At 38.0% G+C, this 24,279-nt stretch overlaps 1 protein-coding gene and 1 long non-coding RNA gene across 8 annotated transcripts in view; one reads left to right on the top strand and one right to left on the bottom strand.

The window, feature by feature from the left end:
• The window catches only part of USP45 (ubiquitin specific peptidase 45), a 91,895-nt gene that overhangs the window by 62,990 nt on the left and 4,626 nt on the right, over positions 1 to 24,279 (top strand). For 3 of the 7 annotated variants that reach the window (XM_045010616.1, XM_045010615.1, XM_045010613.1), the window contains exons 9-17: positions 1,227 to 1,314; positions 5,738 to 5,819; positions 6,827 to 6,933; positions 10,200 to 10,256; positions 11,472 to 11,618; positions 16,915 to 17,599; positions 21,394 to 21,491; positions 22,505 to 22,591; positions 23,075 to 23,228. In XM_045010616.1, coding sequence (XP_044866551.1) covers positions 1,227 to 1,314; positions 5,738 to 5,819; positions 6,827 to 6,933; positions 10,200 to 10,256; positions 11,472 to 11,618; positions 16,915 to 17,599; positions 21,394 to 21,491; positions 22,505 to 22,591; positions 23,075 to 23,228 — 1,505 coding nt within the window. Of the gene's footprint in view, positions 1 to 1,226; positions 1,315 to 5,737; positions 5,820 to 6,826; positions 6,934 to 10,199; positions 10,257 to 11,471; positions 11,619 to 16,914; positions 17,600 to 21,393; positions 21,492 to 22,504; positions 22,592 to 23,074; positions 23,229 to 24,279 lie in introns of those variants that run through there. The other 4 variants (XM_045010617.1, XM_045010618.1, XM_045010619.1 and 1 more) reach the window with 4 other exon arrangements.
• Positions 11,783 to 24,279, bottom strand: part of LOC123366826 — a 37,744-nt gene continuing 25,247 nt past the window's right edge. Inside the window, exons 3-4 of the long non-coding RNA XR_006578197.1 lie at positions 14,153 to 14,274; positions 11,783 to 12,237 (exon numbers count right to left, since the gene is read on the bottom strand). This is a non-coding gene — a long non-coding RNA (uncharacterized LOC123366826). The remainder of the gene's footprint in view (positions 12,238 to 14,152; positions 14,275 to 24,279) is intronic.

Genomic DNA, 24,279 nt, shown 5'->3' with positions numbered 1-24,279 from the left:
GGGGAGGGGAACTGTTTCTTTTGTTTGTCGTTTTTACAGTGCAAATATTTGTGATCAAAAGAAATATTAAATGAGCACTATACACTTTGTATTCTATGTTGTAATTGAAATCAATATATTTGAAAATGTAGAAAAACATCCAAAAATATTTTTTAAATTTCAGTTGGTATTCTATTGTTTAACAGCGTGATTAAAACTGTGATTTATGCGATTAATGTTTTTAATTACAATTTTTTAAAATTTAATTTCATGAGTTAACTGCAATTAACCGCCATTATTCATTATATAACATTGAATAACTGATTATATAACCAAAAATTATTTGGCTCATATTAGTGATTAAGAAGATTACCTGGTTTATTTAAGAACATCCATCTCTATTAGTAACAGCATCATTTAAAGAAATTTAGCATAAATAGAAGATTACTGGGGTTTAGTAGAAATTATGTACCTCAGCAAATCATGAGACTTCCTTTCTCTCCCCCCCCTCCCCCTCCCCCGGTGCAGGGGTTCCCAAACTTGGTTCATGGCTTGTTCAGGGTAAGCCCCCGGCGGGCTGTGAGACAATTTGTTTATCTGAGCATCCACGGGTACGGCCGCTCGCAGCTCCCAGTGGCCGCGGTTCGCCGTTCCCGGCCAATGGGAGCTGCGGGAAATGCAGGCGGCCGTACCTGCGGACGCTCAGGTAAACAAAGCATCTTGCAGCCCACCGGGGGCTTACCCTGAACAAGCTGTGAACCAAGTTTGGGAACTCCTACCCCAGTACAAACTAACATTCATATGGTTACATTCAGTAAGTTACTAATCAAAAGGTTGGTTGAGCAAGTAGGCTTGAAGCTGTCATAGGTAGATTATTGAAATATAAATGAGGGGGATGAGCTCTTATCTTACTGTTACTTTCTAAGTAACTGTACTTGTGTAATTTCTGACCTGGAGTCGGTTACCATTTGGTCCAAGACTCAAGATGTTCCTTCAGTCTCTAAATACATTTTTTTCCAAATATTGTACATATTATAACACTGAGTCTTGTATTCTATATGTCAGCCTGAGGTTTTTGTCTTTTTGATGATGATGATTATTTAATATTATAATTATTATTATTTAGGAAGGGTAGAGGGAGGGGCACGGTAGGGGGAGGGGGCAGAGTGTTTTGAAAATACTTCCCCAGAGATCCTAAGTGGAAGCCATCGGAGTCATTTTGAACTTCTTTCTCGCTCCTTTTATAGGGCCCCTCGGTTTAAAGGATTTCAACAGCAGGATAGCCAAGAGCTTCTCCACTATTTGTTGGATGCAATGAGAATAGAAGAAACAAAGGTAAAATCTTTGTATATTTTCAGTGAACTAGCTTGAATTGACTGTAGATCAGATGTCAACTTTTCGCACACTTTGTTTTCTCTGTTTAAAATCTACGTAATGAAATGACTACTAAGGCTTGTTTCTACTATTTTTCAAAAAAGCAACTTGATTACTACATTTTCATTTTGGTAGTTTAAATTTGTTGATCTGGATACAGATTTCAGTTGATTTGTTGATGGGGATATCATAAATGGTGGTGGTTATAATTTTACAGTGACTTTGGAAGCACCATTGTAGGAGACTGATTCATCTATAGTTTTTAAAAATATATACTTTTTAAGTGGTAGGGTAAAAGTCATGTCCCTAGCTCATTTGGTAAAATCTACTTCAGGATAAAACTTCATATACTGCCCCACATCCAGGGAGCAATTAGTTTGTTATAAAACTTCACTGAAACCAATTTGATTGGAAAAAAATTAAAGCAAAGATATTATCCAAGTTTCTAATGTCTTTTAGCAATGTTCTAAGTGAAGAAAAATTGCTTGTTTTACAAATGAAATTTTACTTCCCATTACTTAACAAATCTAGATCCAGTACTAAAATAAATAAATAAATAAAAATATAAATATATATACACACACACACACGCCTCTACCCTGATATAACATGAATTCGGATATAACGCGGTAAAGCAGTGCTCAGGGGGGCTGCGTACTCCGGCGGATCAAAGCAAGTTCGATATAACGCAGTTTCACCTATAACGCGGTAAGATTTTTTGGCTCCCGAGGACAGCGTTATATCGGGGTAGAGGGGTGTGTGTGTGTGTGTGTGTGTACATATATATACACATAAAGAAAGCTTTTTATATAAAAAAGATATCTATACAGACTTAGTATTTACTTTCTTCATTTCTGCCCCTTACTTCCCTGTTTCCAGAAGTGCAGTCTTGAACCATAATACATCTGACCTGATTTGTTTGACATCTCAGGTTCATCAATGTTTTGCCTCTTTCTGACTCAGAGGAAAAGGTCTTTCTTCAGGTGTAATAGAAAATAGCCTTTTCCCAAAGGAGGCACTTTACTATAGTAGTGATCATTCAATATAGCCCTTCTTCCATCCAAAGCAAAGTTTACTTATCTAGTATCTGTAATGTACCTATACTGAATTATCATGGACATGAGATCTGAAGCCACTCCTGTACCCGGCACACTCTGGCACAATAGAGCCATTAAGCCATTGCCACATAACAGCTCTATGTTGCAGTATTTTTATGTATTTTGGACTTCATGGAACTATTTTTTTTGACAAATGGCACATCTGGTCATCAGTCAGTCCATATTTTCATTGACTGAATAAAGTCTATAGACATTACTATTATAGCTTATAAGGTACAACAAGATTATGCAGGGACAGTATGCTATAAATAAGCTGCAAAAGTGATTAGCATGAATTGTGGAAATGCATTGCTAATGTGCAACTCAAACCCAGTTTAATATCAACATGCTCCTTGTTGCAAACCTGAAAACTTAGTTCATGTAAACAATAGGCTGCATCATAAAAATAGTGAACTATGGAGAAGCTTTTCTCAGTCCTGACATTGTAATGTCATAAAATAACCCACTGAGCAAAACTATAAGGACAGCTGTTTTTTATTTCTTTTACTTTAAGGGGGGAAAAAAAGAGTTTTCAGAATGTTGTTGTGATGGCATTACTGTGCTGTTCCTATTGACTTTAATGGGGTAGAGAGGTTTAAATCCTATTTACTGTACAACCTATAAGAATATAGGTTTGACAGTAAAAGCAAGGGAATGCTTACTTAAACTAATATTCTGACACTCCCCCCATAATGAACAGATTAACAAAAATGACAGCATAAACTCCAGTGCCATCAGTGAACATGGCAGCATCATTAGGTCTTAGTGTGTATTTTTTATTTGTCCTATTAATGGTGGCTTCTGTTATCACCATAATAGAACATGTTGAGGAATATTTTCTTCATACATTTGGTTGTACAGTATTTCTGCCATCTCTGTCATTGGGTAAGTGAAGGTTGGTCCCACCTTTTACAGCAATTAAACCCCTGTTTTGCAATAATGGTACATTAGTATTAACAGGGACTTTATCACCTCAGGCTGTGCAGTAAGGGACATTACTAGTAAAAGCTCTTTTTTTTTCCTCCCCCTTTCTTTTTTGGGTCTATAAATGGTATGACAAACTGAGACTGTCAGATCTGTAGATCTATTCAATCTTGTGAGCAATGACAGTTGTGCCAGTCAGATACAAGCAGTAGCAGCATTGTCTGTCATGGGAACTGCACAGCTGTTAATCGTGCTATTGTTATGGAGTGTCACTACCATGTGTTTTTTGATTGAAGAAAGCCTACAGCAATATGTCTGCCACCAGAATCCTTTAGAAATGATTATAGCCACTAACCTTCCTCTTTCATGCTGCTTTTAAATGTTTGCTTTTGAGTGTAAAGTTTCGGTAACAGCCCTGATAAAATAGCAACTAACCACTTCAGTGTACCTGTGATAAACCTTCTGTTTAGTTGAGCAGTCTAATTGGCACTTCTCTTACAAATTCTGATTAATGTTTTTCAATCAAAGCTATTTGGTCCTTTAAAATATATATACTATATTCAAATAGGTGAGTGCAATCTCAAAATGCTTTTATAGCGCTACATAAATTACCTTTTCACTATGCTTTTAATTTGTTTTTATATCGTATAAAACAGTTCTACAGCGCCTTGAGGTTTTGTCTCCAATTTCTGGGCTTTCTGAAACAATACCGCATTATTTGGAATCCTGTTTTTATTTTTTTCTGCATCCTTCTGAAAATACATTAATCTATAAAAGTGGACCTTTAAAATAAAAGTCTGTCAATACCACAATCCAAATTACACACTGTCTGCTGTTTCCAGCAATGTGTGCTGGAGATTGTTTCACACCAGGGTTTGAAGTAGCTGAACCTTGCTGCTAATTGATTAATGTCTGCTGCCATTGTTAGTAGCACCCTGACCATTCAAAGACTGTGTCTTTCTTTGACCTAAATAAATGGTTCAGCGCACTAATCCCAACAAAAGGGGTTGCTTATGGCCCTAAACCCATTTATGGTATTCAACTTGGTGAATTACGTATTGATTAGACCTTTTAGTATATTGTGGGCTTTAAGATGAACAAAGCGGAGCTTGGGGCATCCGGACTTAATTCACAAGCCAGGTCACATACTCATAAGGTAGAAGTATGACTAGTCTGTGGGTAGATAGATGAACTGGAAATCGAACCTCGAAAGCTATCCTTCAATCTAGCATTTCCCAGTACATATGGTTTGAGTGGAACATGACATGACATGACAACTTATAACCATCTCAAATTTTAATATATTTTTATACTTTAGAACTATGTTGTAAAAGTGATGATTATTTGTTAGTAGGTCTGCTGTGGACTACATACAAAACTTTTGTAGCATCACAGCTTGTTTCTGGAATGGTACTGTACTTTGTTCTGTTTGTGACTTCCATGTGCCATTTAACAAATATAGTCATACTGTAGAACTTAGCTACTTTTCACTAATGAAATGGAAACCCATTACACATTACTGAAGACTGTGAATAAGTACAGTACTTTTAAAAAGAGAGGAAAATAAAAACAGGGACATATGGATAATGCATCCAGAAATGTACTCTGGTCCTGTATTTGAGAGTATTGTTTAGTTTAATTATTTATGCTATTCCACAGCATAATGGGGAAAAGTTAGTTATATATTCTGTAGAAATATTGAAGCCTTAATAATATGAGACCTCACTATGGTAACTGCTGTTAATTTTTTGCTGAGAAGTGGGCAAAACTTGTTGTTTTTATGTGCAAACTGTAGGTACAGGTAATATAATTCTGTTGGATGCTATTTAGATGCAGTTAGCCTCCTCCAAATATATATTTTCAGGGTTCTACATTCTCTTCAGTACATTCAAATAATCCTTATATGGATTAATGGGAGTTTTCTGTACACACATTGATGTGTGACTAGATTGGTTATTATAATTGTTTTTAAAAGGTTGTATTGACTAGCAAATAAAATTTAAACCTAGTACTCTCTAAATAGAGTAATTGAAGCATGGTTAAAGATATTTAGCAAATTTTACACATTTTATATTCCAGTCAATCACTGCACTACAGAGCAATTTATCCATTATCACATTATTTTCTTTCCTAGCAATGTTCACTTCATAATCCACAATTTCTTGATAAATTCACTACCTACCTAAAATTTGCCCTTTTTGTGAGGGGAAAAATGCTTGACGTAGTTAAAGCTAGAGTTATATAAACGTGTGTAGTTTTCTGGAAATAACCAATAATTGTTGTTTCTAACAGTCTGTCAGTGTTTTTAGAGTGCCTGTCACCCACTGAAAATACTTATGAAATATTTGTGTTTATAATTATAGCGTATACAAGCTGGTATCTTAAAAGCATTCAACAATCCAACAACTAAAACTGCAGATGAGGAAACTAAAAGAAAAGTTAAAGGTATGTTGTTCTTTAATACAATATTTTCTTGTTATTTATAGTGATTTATTTTTAAGTTCTTCTTAGCAAATGAATCACTATTTAAAAAAAATAATAAATGTACAAGTTTTAAAACATAATTTTCAAAATTGACTGCCCTAAAGTATTGTAGATGGTTTTATAAGGCTTTTATTACATGTTATTCTGGTGCCATCTAGTGCACATGTAAAGTATCGAAGTGTTATGTACTAATCTATTTCCAGTATCTACAATAAAGGCTTTCTTTTGTTAATCACTGTCATATAGGCATGTAAAACTTAGTTTTACTTTTACTTAAATATTCTGCTGCATCTTCAGATCTTTCATTAAGGCCACAACAGTTGCATCACTCATAAAGAGACCATCTTAATAACAACACAAAAATAAGATAATAAATTATTTGAATCAGGGCAGTATTTTCTAAACCTCAGCCTTTTATTTACATAATACTTTAACTTTCTGTGTATAGCAAGCAATTAGCTTCATTAAAATTTCCAATGGTATTGTAATTGTTCTGAAAAATTAAGCTAATCCTTGCCAAATCTGTTGTAATTTGATCTTGGTAATGTATTACAAATCTGTTGAACAGGTTTTGGTTTTGAGTTGTACAGTTTTTTAGAAGCTATTTGTCATTTAGAAAATCAACCAGCAGGTCTCCTGCCTAAATGCCTGCTACAGTGCAATAGAATATTATATCAATAGGACTTATGGCTTGCATTGTGTATTAAAATAAAAAACCTTTCTTAAAAGGAGATGCAGCATTATTCTGTTACCGAAGGAGGAGGGGGAGGGAGAAACTGAATTCTGTATTACTAAGCATTGACAAATATTAAAGTAAATGATATATTTTATTGAATTAATTTCTTTAGTGGTAGGAAATATTTTGAACATATTCCTACATTGTACTATGTGTGTTCAGAATAAACCATAGAAAGAATTACATTGTACTTATACAGTGGCATTGGATCTGTTTTTTCACATTAAAAAAGGTAATGTTTTTTCAGCATATGGAAGAGAGGGTGTGAAGATGAACTTCATAGATAGGATCTTTGTTGGTGAATTGACTAGCACTGTCATGTGTGAGGAATGTGAAAATGTAGGTATTTTGGAATTCAGCTCGATGTGGAATAGAAATGTATTGTCAATTTTATACTATTTATTTGTAAAAAGATTTTATTGAAGGCTGCTTATTAAAAAGGACTATTTTGTCCTTAAAATATTATCCTTTTCACTCATGCAAAGGAGTCATGTGACTCGGAAAAGATTTAAAAGATTTGTTTGTGTCTAGCTAATCTTGGGCTGGAGGTTCCAAATTCTACAGTAGTTTGGGAAATACTGATCATGTATTTAATGTAGCATTTCCGAGATTTTTGAAAACTGAGCCCCTCTTCGGGAAAATGAAACCAGACCACCCTCCCCGCAACTCTGTCGTGTTGTTAAATTCCTCCCCATCTTAATGTATCCATTTTTCTTGCCCCTATGGGTAGTCTTTTGGGACATGGACCACACTTTGGGAAATGTTATTTGATTAATGGGAGTGGGGAAAATTATATGTAATCAGATTATGGAATTGATATTGATCTAAATGGTCTCTTCTTTAAATACTTTTAGTAGTTAACTTGATATTTTTATTAAACAATATATAACTTTAATAACTTAGTATCGATCAACATTTTATCAAAAATAAGTAATTTCCATAATGTTTAGAATTTCCTTTAGAGTCAAAACGATGAAAATTTTATTATGATAAATTTTCATGAATGATTGAATGTTGCATTTATATTTGGTTTACAATATTATATTTCATATTATAGACATATAATAAACCCTTTCAGTCTGAATAATTAATCACAGTTCTGCAGTGCCTGGTAATCTTCCCATTGTGTATAGTGCAGAATATAATTTTAATATGTCACTGGTATCAATGAAGAACTTCATCTGCATACAATTTAGGAAGGTTAGAAGTTATATGTACCATATTACTGTTGCTTAGTCTGCACAGAAATCAGGAATTTGCTGGCTACAACCACATTAAAACAAGGTTCCAGCTCAGTTTCCTTTATCAGCGTTGGTAGGGATTTTTTTGGTCTAGCACTGGTTCTTTGCAAAATCCCTCTCCACAGAAGCCTTGCTGAAATCCTGCTGACTCCCAAAAAAACCACACAAACAAACACCACTTAAATTTAAAATTGGAGTGCTAAGACAGTTCTAATCCTAATTGATTATTTTTCTAGCATCCAATGATATATTGGGTGCATCACAAAACAAGTAAAAATGTTTTCCTGGCTAAATTTAACATAACACCCACAAGTGAGGGTCATAAACATACAAGGGGAAAGGAATGGCAAGGATGACAGTAATAAGATAACATGGTTAGTCACTGGGTTGTATATACGTCTTGGTATTTTTTTTTTGTTTGTTTACCTTCCACTAACTTCTCAAAAGCAAGGTGGCAAAATTTTTTTTTAGAAGGGATTTGAATGTGACGAGAAGGGGAGCTTAGTAAACAGGTTTTGGCAGGATATTTCAGGCATAAGGTCAGCATGGAAGAGGGCATGGAGAGAAAATGTGAGAGAAAATGTAGATAAAGGTGGGTGACATAATATCTTTTATTGGATCAACTTCTGTTGGTGAGAGAGACAAGCTTTTGAACTACGAAGAGCCTGAATAAGAGCTCTGTGTAGCTTGAAGGCTTGTCTCTCTCACCAACAGAAGTTGGTCCAGTAAAAGATATTACCTAAACTACCTTGTCTCTCTAATATCCTGGGACTGATGCAGCTACAACTACACTGCATATGTAGATAAAGTCCAACTCTCTCTAATTCTAGCATACGTTTTTATTATGGTTTTCAGGAAGCAAAACATAATTTTGGAATAAAATGAGGGTATTTTTAAACACCCTGTAAACTTTTTCCATAGACTGGCTTTAATTTAACTACTAGTACCACTCTAAGTGTAGATGTATGACCCAAGAAATTCATATAATAGCTTTTTAGCTTTAGCAAATGAACCAGTTTCATGATTTAACCCATTTTGGGGTACATCACTTCAGATATGACTAGGCAGAATCCTGTCATTTTACCCACTTGTTGAGTAAATGACAATTATATCAACAATTGCATTCATGAACAGTGCAAAAGCTCAAACATTTCTGCATAGGGTCAGAAGATTCCAAGTTTCCCTTCAGAGAGTTTACTCTGCAGTTTTCCATTGGGTTTGCACCTTCTGCCTGCAGAAGAAATTGGTAATTGAACCACAAACACCACATGTCCTCCAACATCTGCATAGATCTGAGATCCTCCAGCTATCACGTGATTCCTGTGGCTCACTTCCTGTTCCCTTGTGCCATGTTGCTGTTCAAGCCATGCTGCCAGTGACTCCCCATCCAGCATCTGTCTCTGGGACTTCCCTTTCAAAGGGTTTCCCTGTCTTTTCAGTTTGCTCTGGGTTCTGGGATGGGGACAGTATGCATCTCCCCTGCTTACCTCCTGCCCTCTCATGTTTGCTACACCCTTAGGCCATGGCTACACTTGCAAATTTGCAGCGCTGCAGCAGGGTGTGAAAACACACCCTCTCCAGCGCTGCAAATTGCGGCGCTGCTAAGCGCCAGTGTGGTCAAAGCCCCAGCACTGGGAGCGCAGCTCCCAGCGCTGTATGTTATTCCCCACAGGGAGGTGGAGTACGGACAGCGCTGGGAGAGCTCTCTCCCAGCGCTGGCGCTTTGACTACACTTAGCGCTTCAAAGCGCTGCCGCGGCAGCACTTTGAAGTGCAAGTGTAGCCATAGCCTCAGAGAGTCTGTGCAGGTAAGGGAATACTTAGCCGCAACTGACATGGAGGATAGGTCCATCAATGGCTGTTAGCCAGGATGGTCAAGGATGCAACCCCATGCTCTGGGTATCCCTAAGCCTGTAGGACTGGATGACGAGATGGATCACTTGATAATTGCCCTGTTCTGTTCATTCCCCCTGGAGCATCTGGCACCAGCCACTGTCAGAAGATAGTGGCTTGGGTTGGATGGACCATTGGGCCGTTCTTATGACGCAGTAGGGCCGTTCTTATGACACTCTTTGAGTGGGAAGGGAAGGTCTCTTCTGTGTATGGATCACGAGATATATTTGACCTTGTCCAGTGTTTTTATACAATGAAATTTGACATCGCATTCTCCAGTACTTACAGACCCAAAATAAAATCACAGTTAGCTTTAAGTAAATATTTAGTACAAGGATTATAGAAAGTTCTTCATGCTAATTAAAAAGATCTTGCACCTGACAATTAGCTTTTGTATAGTTGTTTTTCTACTATAATAGAAACATGGAGACTCTAATACAGTTCTTTGTATTTAATTGTCTTTTCCTCCAAGATTTCCACAGTAAAGGAACCTTTCATTGATCTTTCACTCCCTATAATAGAGGAGAGGGTAAGAAACAAATCACATATCTAATAATCACAGCTTCTGCTGGAGTATGTTTTTACACATCTGTATAAAAATATGTGTATAGAAGTGTATAGATACACATTGTTTTGCTTTATAACCTTAGAGTGTGTATGTATGTAATATACTACTATGTAATTTGTATATGTGTATACAAAAAATATGTTCTGTATCTGTATATTAGCCTAAATGTAGAACAATTAAGTCAGTCATATGTTTAGTTTTATAATACTTTGTGTACGTATACCCACACACGTTCAAACAGATTATTGTAAAATTAGCCTAAATGCAAATCAATTGCAGGGTACTTAGAAGCTTTTGAAAAGTCAATTCCCAATCTGTTGCTTTCTATATCTAAAGAAATTACTAAAGTAGTATTTAAATGCTCAGAGATTTACCTGCAACTCTCACTGAAGGCTAACAAAATGATGAGGTAATGTAAAAATTGGTTCACTGTGAGTATCATTGTTCCAGTTTATTTTAGAACATTATTCTGAATGTAATGATTAGCACAGAGTTTTATAGGCTCTCTTCATTAATTGGAAGAAAGTCTTGGGTTTTTGTTTTAAGTATCCTTCTTAGCTCCTCCACTGTAGATTCACATGTATGCTGAGGAGAGCATTTAATAACTTACGTAAAAAAGGAACTGATGGTTGGAGGCTGGAACACAATTATTTATTTATTTGATCCCTGTTGTTGCAAATTTCACCTTTCTGCATCTGTGGAGTCAGTGGTCTTCCAAAATAATTCTCTCTGCAGAGAAGACAGGCAGTTTTTTCACCACCACTCTTCCCTAATGGTTCTACGAGGGAAAGGCAATTTTAACTTGTGTTTGAGGCTTGCTGAGAATGAGTGGAATTGGTGCCTCTTTGATCATATTGTTTTCCTGGGAATGGAAGTTCCCATTTTTATATCTGCAGACGCTTGGGTGTCAATGCAGTTTTCCCAGGTATAGTGGGTTATGTTCTATAAACTTAGAAAACAGTTGTGTATCACAAGTCAGAGGCCAGTTAACCAAAGAATGTGGCTTTATTTAGACTAGCACTGCAAATAAGATATGAGAGCTCTCTCAGTTTCATGGGACCAACATGGCTACACACTGCAAACAACTGAGATACTTGCATTTAGTTATTTTATGGGTACAAGGAAAATGGGATTTTATATCATTTCTTTCCTAAATCACAATATTTTATTTCTCAGGTCTCAAAACCCATGCCTTTGGGAAGGACAAGTAAATGTAAAAACATACAAGAAGCAGATCTTGATCAGTTCAACTGTTCTTCTATTACTGTGCCAAATAATCAACAACCAAAAATCACCAGGAGACACTCTTTAACAAAAGATAAGGTTAGAATGTAACAGTATTGCTGGCCAACTTTATATTCAAACCCTGTTAGAATGTTTCAGGTAACAAAGTAGAATTCTAGTGTGCAGTGAATGGGAGGCTTAAAAAAATCAACTTCAAATTGATCTGCTGCATATTTACTTCTAGATTTATAGATGTTGGAATTTTTAAAGTTCATATTTTTAAATAGCTAAATTACAGATTTTTAAAAATATATAGATCATTATATGCATGAAAAATCAGTGACCGGGATGCCATGTGGTTTGAAAATATGGCTTCGTTTGTAAAAGTGAAATCTTTTCTCTAGATCAGTTTTTAATTCATGTGACTTTGTTTTGTTGGCCTCCCGCCTCGTGCTATCCTCCAAGTTTGCTTCTGGCTGAAATCACAGGCGTGGTAATGCTGGCAAAGAGCAGGCAAGTCAGCATTAGTGTCATTTGGTGGATCAGTTGGCAGGGTGTGCTACAAGAGTAGTACAGCCAACACAGTCCCCCTGGAGACTGAGAATATGGCTTCTATGATGCACTCAGCCTCCAGTTGCCCAAAGGCTTGGGAATCACAGTTCAGTCCCTTAACATGGTCCTTCTTGATGGTGGCACAATGTTCTGAAGACCTGCCAAACTAACAAAAATGTTCATTAACACTGAAGCTCCTTCCTGTGTCATGCTCTGTTCCAGGGGTAGGCAACCTATGGCACGTGTGCCGAAGGCGGCACACGAGCTGATTTTCAGTGGCACTCACACTTCCCGGGTTCTGGCCACCGATCCTGGGGGGCTCTGCATTTTAATTTAATTTTAAATGAAGCTTCTTAAACATTTTAAAAAACTTTATTTACTTTACATACAACAATAGTTTAGTTATATATTATAGATGTATAGAAAGAGACCTTCTAAAAATGTTAAAATGTATTACTGGCACACAAAACCTTAAATGAGAGTGAATAAATGAAGACTCGGCACACCACTTCTGAAAAGTTGCCGACCCCTGCTCTGTTCTATAGTATTTCACAAGAAAACATTTTCTTTTTAAAAATTTCAGAGCTCTGCAGAGGAAAGGAAATCTGTAATCCATGTTGTGTATATGCATTATTGCTAAGAATGTGTGACAGAGGCTTTGGTTTGGTATTAATGTTCTCTATTTAGAATATCCTTTTTGTAAGCCTCCTTATTGTATGTAGCATCCAGCAGAATATTAGAGTATGTCAGAATACCAATGCTGACATGACTTAAACAATTCCTGAATGTATACGAAACTACTAATAATATTGTGTGATAGACCCAGAGCAGTGGGGTACAGGAGTCTGGTAGAGGGCAAATATACTGGTCACTGGATGAGTAGTTTTCTGTTCCCTGAGTGACCAGAGCAGGGGCTGCACTAGAGTAATCAGGAACCTGCTAGAACCAATTAAGGCAGACAGGCTGATTAGATCACCTGCAGCCAATCAAAGCAAGCTAATCAGGGCACCTGGGTTTAAAGAGGAGCTCACTTCAGTTTGTTGGGGGCGTGTGAGGAGCTGGGAGCAAGAGCCGCAAAGAGCTGAGAGTGAGAGGGTGTGCATGTGCTGCTGGAGGACTGAGGAGTACAAGCATTATCAGACACCAGGAGGAAGGTCCTGTGGTGAGGATAAAGAAGGTGTTTGGAGGAGGCCATGGGGAAGTAGCCCAGGGAGTTGTAGCTGTCATGCAGCTGTTACAGGAGGCACTATAGACAGCTGCAATCCACAGGGCCCTGGGCTGGAACCCAGAGTAGAGGGCAGGCCCGGGTTCCCCCCAAACCTCCCAACTCCAGATCAGACACAAGAGGAGTTGACCCAGACTGAGGGTTCCACCAGAGGGGAAGATCACTGAGGTGAGCAAATCTGCCAATAAGTGCAGGACCCACCAAGGTAGAGGAGGAACTTTGTCACAATTGACAGAAGCATAAATCTCTGCAGGTAGTTTGTCAGTGAATTATGAATCAAACTATAAATCTGATTTTTAAAACCTTTTTTAAATACAGGATTAATTTAAAATTAGTATTCCAAGTCTAGGCCAGACAAAACCCTCTAATAGATTGTAGGAAGCAACTTTGTTTTCCCAGGTATACACAAAATAACCGAATAAATCTGTCCCATCTCTAACTTGTGTGGTTCTGTGATTCAGAAATCCTTATGCTTTTTTTCCTTTTGGACCATACATCACTTTGTCTTTCTGAATAACTTGATTAAGAGATGTTAAATATCCTTTCTCTGTACTGAATCTGTCTATCTGAAACAGGCAATTGCCAATTCCAAGTCTGTTTGTATTCTGTCTCTCTAGCGCAGGATTTGAGAAGCCTATATCTGGAGCTCCAAGGGCACTTGGAAAAAATCCACTTTCAGCAGGAAGACATCCAAGCACTAGTTGCCAATCCTAATGCTTTTATTCAGCAAACTAGACTTCCTAATGTTAAGGACTTAATGAGCTCTGTTTGCATAATACTGTATCCTGAATTCTAGTAGGAAGTAGTAACAATAATGAATTAGTTCCTTTTAACAACTTGTAGAAATTAAACAAACCTCAGTGGGGCAAGTCATTTTTCTCACTAGTGGTTGTTTTGTCTTTGTAATTTTCTTCTTTGCTAAATTGCACTGTGACTTTCCAGTCTGAGGCCCCGAATTATGAAAACACAAGTCCATCCCTATGAAGTAAAACATATAGGAACATGTTTAAGTTTCATTGACTTCAGTGGGACTTAAGCACGTGCTCAAGCACCCTTCCGGAGCAGGAATGTTTTCCTGAATTGGAGCCTTCTGCACATGCGAAAGGGTTCTGGTAAATCAGGGCATAAACACAGAAAATGAACATTTTAGAATGAAAAGAATAGCAGTGGAGAAGGACTAAAGAAGACACATGAGAAAAAACTAGTGAGAAGAGTTAGGGCCCTACCAAACTCACAGCCATAAAAAATGCATCATAGACCGTGAAATATGGTCCCCCCCCCCCCATGAAATGTGCTCTTTTGTGTGCATTTACCCTATACTATACAGATTTCACGGGGGAGACCAGTGTTTCTCAAATTGAGGGTCCTGACCCAAAAGTGAGTTGCGGCATTGCCACCCTTACTTCTGTGCTGCCTTCAGAGCAGGGTAGCTGGAGAGTGGCGGCTGCTGACTGAGGGCCCAGCTCTGCAGGGAGCAGTGCAGAAGTAAGACACTGCCTTCAGAAGTAAGGGTGGCAAAACCATAGCATGCTATCCTTCCTTTTTGCGCTGCTGCTGGCCTTCAAAGCTGGGCTCCCAGCCAGTAGCTGCTGCTCTCCAGCTGCCAAGCTCTGAAGGCAATGCCGAGCAGTGCAGAAATAAGGGTAGCAGTACCGCAACCCCTTCTGCAATAACCTTGCAATCCCCCACAATTCCTTTTTAGTTCAGGACCCCTACATTTACAACAGTGACATTTCATATTTAAATAGCTGAAATCATGAAATTTACAATTTTAAAAATCCATGACTGTGACCAAAATGGACCGTGAATTTGGTAGGGCCCTAGGTATAGTAGAAACATGGCAAAAAGATAGAAAGATAAAAGCACAGACAGCCATAGTAATGGGAAAATTAGAGTCTGATCAATAACCCATTGAAGTTAATGAAAGGATTTCCATTGACTTAGCTGGACTTTGGACGCACCCTGAATATATAAAGGAAAATGAAATTAAGTATAAAGATAAAAATAGACGGACTAGAAGTTTGTCATTGAAACTTAGCTACAAGAAGGTAGACAGAAAGAAAAAAAGAGATGAGAATGTAAATAGACATTTCTTAAAAATCTAATCAAAACTGGCGTATGGTTATCTATGATGGTATTTTTCTGTGATTGCAAGGTTTCCTCTTCTTAAATTTGAAATAATGCAACTACAGATAATATAACTATACATACAAGGTCAATGTAAAAGTAGAATTTGGTATAAAAATATATAATAAAGATACATAGACCATCCTTTACATTCGTTTATGGTGCTGCAGTAGTAGAGTAGTCAATACAGAAAAGGTGAATCTAATGGATGGCAAAATTTTCAACCTTCGGTACTTAAAACATGCTGAGCCTGGTGCAGGTGGGAATGGAAGAATCGAAGTGCCACCCCTTGAACTCCCATCCACAGCACCCATCCCTGTAATTGCCTAAATCGCCATCTAGAAAACATAGTTCAGCTTACTTCCAGCAGTTCCCAGGCCTGCACAAGCAACACGCAGCACTGGAACTTGTCTCAACCAAAATCAGCCATAATTTCTTCCTGTGACCATTATCATGCATTCCTTTGCAGCCACAAAAGATTGTGAGAGTAATGACAAGAATTCAAATTAAGCTACCACAATGATTTATTATTATTATACTGGGTGTTCCAGGACAAGAGAGTATTAAAGAAAATAGAAAAACTTTGGCATTGCCATTCACTCTACATTAATATGAAGCACATGAGAGAGGGCGTAGTCCACACCTCTGTTGTTTGGCTGGAGATAGTTGTCTGCATGATTGCAATAGTAAGGGAAGAAGCACATGCAGTAATGCTGGCTGGAGAAAGTTTGTGAATCCTTTTATTGATTTTGAAGTAATAAAAAGTTTGTTGAAAACACCTTTTTTGATACCTTTTTCTTGTTCATTTTTAATAAGGATTTTTTAATATAATAGTATTTCTCAGTTATAAAAAAAATCAATATATTTCAAAATCTTAAATCAGAATTCTTGTATGAACAAGACAGCCCAGGTCCCATGAAAGTTACAATGATTAGAAATCTTGTTATAGATCTGGGAGTGCTATTTCTTTGTTAGCAGCAAAATGTATAATCAGTCCAACTAAACTAACAGTCCGAGTTTACAAGCAGAATGTAGAATGTTTACCATCCACAGCGGAAGCTACGGTGTCACAAATTTGATATAATTTGTCTCAAGAAGCATTGATCTCACTAATTATGTAACATCTCTTTCTGTGCAGTGTACGGATCTACATTTAAGCACCAGATGATCTAAAGAATTTAGGAGATCAAATCTATACATTATAAGTTCTTTGAGGCAGGGGACTGTTGTTTTGTGTTTGTACAGTGTCTAGCACAGTGGGGGTCCTGATCCATGAATGGGGCTCCTAGGTGCTAACACAATACAAACAAATAAATTAATAATTGTATAGCTAGATGATAAATTAAAATATTGGGTTTTATTTTGTTTTGAAAGTGTCATAAGTTATATTTACTGCTACTTAATGATATCTGACTGTCTTTAGATTCACTAGTATATTTTTTTCTGTTTCTCTCCCATGCCCCTTTGAAATAATAATGTGGCAATTTCCAGAATCAGTTAAATCATGAAAGAAGTCTTGCCAGGAAATCCTCCTCTGGGGAGGAGGAGAGAAGTCCAGTTATCATGCATGAAAAAAGAAAGCTTGAAGTAGAAGGTGGTTCTGGAGTTTTGTATTCTGAGGCCATAAATACAGCTACTGTATCCACAGCAAATGGAAGTCAGACTGAAGGCAGTGAAAAAGAAGTCAGCCATTCAGAAAGTAGCGTTGATGCAGACAGCGAAGCCTCAGAAGGTGAAAGTGCTGCTAAGCGAGCAGTTACTGGTAGATCTAGTAACGCATCTGGTTTGCACGTTGACGGGCTTAACCACTTGGTAAACATTAGACTGCCACACAACAAACCAAGTGACAGTAATAATGAGATGATCACCAGTGCCATATCCAAGCTCAGCTTCAACAGTATTGTAAGTGAAAGTGAAGAACCCATCAATCGAGATCCATCATTAAGTTTGTCAAACAATTCCATGTTTTCAGTGGAAAAGTCCCCTTTGTCCCAAAGCCCTCAAAATGCTTTTCAGACTCTTTCTCAAAGTTATATAACTAGCTCTAAAGAATGTTCTGTTCAGTCCTGCCTCTACCAGTTTACATCTGTGGAGCTGTTAATGGGGAACAACAAGCTTTTATGTGAGAATTGTACAGAAAGGAAACAGAAGTATCAAAAGAAAACTCACACCACAGGTAATGTGCCAATGTGTTTATTCATTTAAACAACTCTCTTTAACACACTCAGGGGGTCTGCCCTGGGTCTGGTACTATGCAATAATTTCAGTAATTACTTGCATAATGGAGTGGAGAAATATGCTTATAAAATTGTGGATGACACGAATTGGGGAGGGGTTGCTAGCACTTTGGTCAGGATTAGAATGCAAAACAACCTTGAAAATTGTAGAATTAAGTCTGAAATCAACAAGATAAAATTCAATAAAAAGTGCAAAATGCTTCACTTAGGAAGGGAAAAAACCAAATGTGCAATGACTAAATGGGGAATAACTGGCTCGGCAGTAGTGCTACTGAAAAGGATCTAGGGGTTAAGGAAAAGGCTAATATCATTCTGGGTATATTAACAGGACTGTTCTGTGTAAGACTGAGACATTTCGGGGTGCAGTCCAGACCAGAGAGAAGTTATGTCACAGCCTGCCCGGTAACCTGAGTGCCTTAAATGGTCTGCTGCTGTGGTTCACTGCCCAGATACCAACAGCCAGTGTACAAGTCTGCACTGAGTGTCTGTGTGCTATGGAGTTCTGGTTCAGTGCTCTGACTCCAGCAGCCTACCTACAGCACAACAGTTTTACCGTGGTCTCCACCAGCCTTGGTTACCATCTGCTCGCTGTGTTGGAGCTCACAGTGAAACTGTTGTGCTGTAGGTAGGCTGCTGGGGTCAGAGCACTGAACCAGAGCTTCAGAGTGCACAGACACTCAGTGCTGGCTTGTATGCTGGCTTTTGTTGTCCGGGCAGCATAGTTCCTAGGGGTCTTGCTGCACCCTTGCTTGAAGTAGTTTCCATCATATACAGGGTTTACAGTTTGGTTCAGTGGCTCACAGCACCCACTATACAAATGGTTCCAGCACCCCGTTGGGCAGTGAACCACAGCTGCAGGGCATTTAAGGCACTCTGGGTTACCGGGCAGGCAGTTACACAATCTCTCACTGTTTCGCACCCCAGAATTTTATATTGGTGTAATCAAACAGGATCTTCACACAGCTTGTTGTTTTAAGTGTGATTTACATTTTCAGAACTGGTAAAATAGCTTTAAGTAATTCTCAAGTGAGAAGATTGGGATCAATCAAGGGAAGGTTACAGTTTGTTATTTTCTGTTTGTTTATTTTGGGGGAGGAAATAGAACAAAGGAAGTTTAAATTGAGGAGCAAAGAAGCAAACACAAAGTTAGAGCTGAAAAAGAGCAAAAAGGCCTAAAACAGGAAGCTGAAAAACAGCATAGAAACACCAACAATGGGAAGCAGAGAGTGAGAGAGAGCATGAGCACCAAAAATTAGAGGCAGAGCAGCGAGCCAAGGAGGCAGAAAACCAACAGCGTGTTACAAAGACGTGTTCTGGTGGACATTGGAGAGGCCTCAACTGGAATACTGTGTCCAGGTCTGGGCACCATGCTTCAAGATGTAAACAAATTGGAGAGAGTCCAGAGAACAACAAAAGTGATAAAAGGTTTAGAAAAACTGACCTATCAGGAAAGGTATTAAAAAAACCCCAAACTGGGTATATTTAGTCTTGAGCAAAGAAGACTGGGAAGGAACCTGATAAGTCTTCAAATATGTTAATGGCTGTTATAAAGAGAACTGTTGTCAATTGTTCTCCATGTCAGCTGTAGATAGGACAAGAATTAATGGGCTCAGTCGGCAGCAAGGGAGGTTTAGGTTAGATACTAGAAAGAACTTTTTACCTATAAGGTTTGTATGCAGTGGAATAGGTTTCCAAGAGAAATTGTGGCATCCCTATTGTTGGAAGTTTTTAAGAATGGGTTAGACCAACCCCTGTCAGGAATGGTGTTGGTTTACTCTTGCCTCAGTGCAGGGGGCTAGATGTGGTGACCTCTCAAACAAATATTCTTGCTCCTGTGTTTACTGTACATAGCAGGAAACTTCTGAACAATACAACAATTTACTCCATTATAATGCAGTCTTTTACTACAACATAATACAGTGAAATACAGATGCAACTTGATGTACTTTACTGTAATATTACAGTAAAGTACATCAAGTTGCAATATTACAGTAATTACATCTTATCATAGAATATCAGGGTTGGAAGGGACCTCAGGAGGTCATTTAGTCCAACCCCCTGCTCAAAGCAGGACCAGTTCCCAACTAAATCATCCCAGCCACGGCTTTGTCAAGCCTGACCTTAAAAACCTCTAAGGAAGGAGATTCCACCACCTCTCTAGGTAACCCATTCCAGTGCTTCACCACTCTCTGAGTGAAAAGGTTTTTCCTAATATCCAACCTAAACCTCCCCCACTGCAACTTGAGACCATTACTCCTTGTTCTGTCATCGGGTACCACTGAGAACAGTCTAGAGCCATCCTCTTTGGAACCCCCTTTCAGGTAGTTGAAAGCAGCTATCAAATCCCCCCCATATTCTTCTCTTCTGCAGACTAAACAATCCCAGTTCCCTCAGCCTCTCCTCCTAAGTCATGTGCTCCAGCCCCCTAATCATTTTTGTTTCCCTCCGCTGGACTCTCTCCAATTTTTCCACATCCTCCTTGTAGTGTGGGGCCCAAAACTGGACACAGTACTCCAAATGAGGCCTCACCAATAGAGGGGAATAGAGGGGAATGATCACGTCCCTCGATCTGCTGGCAATGCCCCTACTTATACAACCCAAAATGCCGTTAGCCTTCTTGGCAACAAGGGCACACTGTTGACTCATATCCAGCTTCTCGTCCACTGTAACCCCTAGGTCCGTTTCTGCAGAACTGCTTCCTAGCCATTCGGTCCCTAGTCTGTAAGAGTGAATGGGATTCTTCTGTCCTAAGTGCAGGACTCTGCACTTCTCCTTGTTGAACCTCATCAGGTGTCTTTTGGTCCAGTCCTCTAATTTGTCTAGGTCGCTCTGCATCCTATCCCTACCCTCCAGCGTATCTACCACTCTTCCAAGTTTAGTGTCATCTGCAAACTTGCTGAGAGTGCAGTCCACGCCATCCTCCAGATCATTAATGAAGATATTGAACAAAACCGGCCCCAGGACCGACCCTTGGGGCACTCCACTTGAAACTTGCTGCCAACTAGACATGGAGCCATTGAGTAATAATACTTTGTAATTGTAAACAAGCTTTACAGAATTAGATATTGACGCAAAAAGGATTCAATTATTTTTTTTAGCTGCAGTTCTGTGCAGTAGTATCTCAGATTATAAACTTGGACTTGTACATGTGGACCTTTGTTCCTCCCAGCATCCTGCTGAATAGGCGCATAAGAGTCCAACCATTTTGATCCCTCCGTAGAATCAGAACCTTAGTCTTGTCAACACCCGTATTTATGAATACAAGAACTAAATTCAAGACCAGTATTAAAATGCTCAGCTTTTACCACTGACATGTCAGTGTCTCTTCTGAGCAAGAGTCTGAGCCATTGATTGCTGATCTATAGAACAGAGGTGAATGGTGTTTCTTTGCTAACTTGTGTGATGAGAGATCATAACAGTGGCCAAGAGTGGGTAGGGTCATGTGTTAAAAGAATACAAAAGAAAATGTTCTTCCTTTCACTGCCATTCCCACCAAAAATTCCACGTGTTGTTTCTTGGTGTTATGTTCCTAAATTCACCGAGTGAGTATCACATACAGAAAGTATTTTTGCTGGCTGTAAACAGTGAAACATGTTGAACTGATTAAAAAAAGAACGTTGGAACATTCTGTCTTTGCACGTGCCTTTCAATTGTTCTAAATATTCTGTGTGACCACTTCGATATTTATAAATTATTGGATTGTTTTATAATTCTTATACTATGTGCTGCACAGAAAAGAAAACCGAAGGCTTATACACTAATGCCCGGAAGCAACTGCTGATTTCTGCGGTTCCTGCCATTCTTGTTCTCCATCTGAAAAGATTCCACCAGGTAAAAGTAAAAAAATTGTTTCTTTTAAAATTCACTCATTGAAAGAACTTGTTGTAACAGACTGTCTGTACCTAGTAGAGATGTACAGAAGTGGCTTTCATACAGGGGTGTGCTAAGGGTTTTTCGTAGGACTGCTGTTTTTTTCCTCTTATTTAAGAAAGAAAGTACAGTGGCAGCAACTTCCTGGCTACTGCTATGTTATTCTGGCCATGCTAGGTGACTACTGAAGAAAGACAGCAGTCTGCAGCATAGGGCTATGGGTTTGAGCACTAGCTGCTAATACTGCATCTATTAATTCAGACTCCACTTGGGGTATATTGTTGGTTCATTCAATGAATGGGGGAGACAGTTTTGGGAGATGCCTCACTTTCCTCAGTAGACCACAGGAAGAGCCAGGTTGGAGATGTTGGGGGAGCCCCATGTGTGAAAGATGGAAACTGGGTTAAGGGGAGGCAGAGCTGGCCAAAACTCAGGATTCTCAGTTCTTGAGAAGTATCGGTATTTTGGAATTTGGTTTCATTACAAATTGGAACAAAATCAAATTTTATCAAAATCTCTTGCAAATCCCTTAAAATTTTGTTTCGGAAATGTTAGACCCACAACCAAATTAACAGTTAAAAGTTGGGAAATTCCAGATTTATGGTTGCCTGTGCAACCTTAATTCTGTCCCCTTGTGTCTATGCAGTATGATGATATTTATTCTTAAACATCATTTTTTCATAGTCTACTTTTTCCATGGCACCCTGTCTCCATTGCACAGAATGGTCACACAAAGGAGCAGAATTAAGGTTGCAAAGGAAACCAAAATAACGTTTCTGTACCATAGTTTTTTTTATATGTAATGTTGAAGAGATGAAAAACAAATTTATAGAAAATGTGTTTTATCCACATTTGTTACAGATTTTGTATTCTGTTTTGTCTTATCAGGTTATTTTAATACTGAAGCAATACACTTAGATTTAAAAGACAGCTATGTAAACATTTTTCTTTCATACTCTCATTTTCTCTTGAAGGCTGGTTTGAGTCTACGGAAAGTAAATAGACATGTGGATTTCCCACTGATTTTAGACTTAGCACCATTTTGTTCCGCTTCCTGCAAGGTACGGTATATTAAGAATACATTTTAGAGTCTTTATTTTAAAGCATTAATTTATTGTAGTGTAACTTTTGTAGCTATGGATACAAGTTAAACTCTGATTTTCACCCCAAAGAAATTACAAATGAATGTGTTCAAGCAGTAATCTAGAATCAGTTTGTCAACTGGTGTAAACTGGCATAGCTCCATTGAAATCAGTTGAGGAGGATCTGTCCCACTTAATGTTTTAAAATGAACACAGTAGCATTACAGCTATTTATCAGTGCTTCCAACAAAACTGGATTTAGTTATTGAACTCTGAATAACAGTCTTCACTTCTTTCTCAAGTTACTTCAGCATTGCAAAACATACTTAACAAACTACAGTACTTATCAACTATTTACTCCCTTTATTGTTGTAATATTTGAAATGTGTTAACATAATATTGTTACAAAAATCCACTGAAATGATACAATTTATCTTTATTTTCTGTGATTTTGTGAATAAGAATGTTACAGACGGAGCAAGAGTTCTGTACACTCTTTATGGAATAGTGGAGCACAGTGGCTCAATGCGAGGCGGTCACTATGCAGCATATGTGAAAGTCAGAACACCTTCCAAGAAATTATTGGAGCATATTGCTAGCAATAAAAATGTTCAAGGTATGTCCAACAAACCCTTCTCCCTTCATAAGGAAACAAAATTGATCATTGGTACAATTCATCCAGTCGCTGTACTTATATTGAGTAAACACTTTGGCCTTGAATCTTCTCATAATTTGCAGTGCCACACAAGTTGTTAATTTTTGTTTTAGTAAACCCAATTATATAAATTATAAACACTAATTTTTATGCCACCTACTCTCTACCAAGTCATCTTCCTGTCTTTACTGAAGTCCCTCCTAAAGGCTCATTTCTTTCCCAGTGCCTGCAAGAAGTGAGTCAGTAACAGTTTTTAAAACAAGTTATTTCCTTCTCTGGGGATCTTATCTCTTCTTTTTCTCTTAGATTGAAAGCTGTTTGAAACAGAAGCTGTTCCATTTTGAGTTTTATACTGTGCTAGGCACAGTGTCAGTATGCAAAAAATACCAAATACTCTGGTTTAGTGTGAGAAGTAAGAAATACTATTTCATGGAGGATTGAAAATTTCTCCTGGTGACTCTGTGCCAGCAGAGTTTGAAGTGGCATCCTATGAAATAATGGAGGGAAGGAGAAGATACCAGGAGCTCTGCCAAATAATGGCTGGGTGATTATTGGGCAGGAGAATTGGGCTGATTTTGGGGGGAGGGGGGTCAGTCTGTAACTTTTTTTCATTTTAGAAAAAAAACTGCCAGTCCTTGCTAGCAATCATTTTATATTCGAAGCCCATCTCTTTACAAGTAAAGGACTAGAGATGTATTGACTTCTTAAAAGAAAACTTAAGTCTCCACTAGTCACTTGGTTCTCTTTGAAAGTTCATGGGAGCCAAGTGGATCCTTGTAGTGTTTTTAAATTGCTATTAAATAACTGCTGAAATATTCATTTTTCTGTCTCAGAATTGATCCTGTGTACTATACATTATCAATGTAATTCAAAAAAACCTCAAAGGAGGACAAGCTGCTTTTTGAGAAAAGACATGGCAAAAACAAGATATGACAGTTATCCAGTATAAATAATTTTTTTGTGAATGGCATAAAACAATGGTCATATTCTGTATAAATATCACCTTTCACCT

The sequence above is a fragment of the Mauremys mutica genome, chromosome 3 (genome assembly GCF_020497125.1).
Source record: "Mauremys mutica isolate MM-2020 ecotype Southern chromosome 3, ASM2049712v1, whole genome shotgun sequence".
Classification (NCBI taxonomy): Eukaryota; Metazoa; Chordata; order Testudines; family Geoemydidae; genus Mauremys; species Mauremys mutica.
Note: the sequence above shows the minus strand (reverse complement) of the source record. Positions and strands in the feature narration are given on the sequence as shown.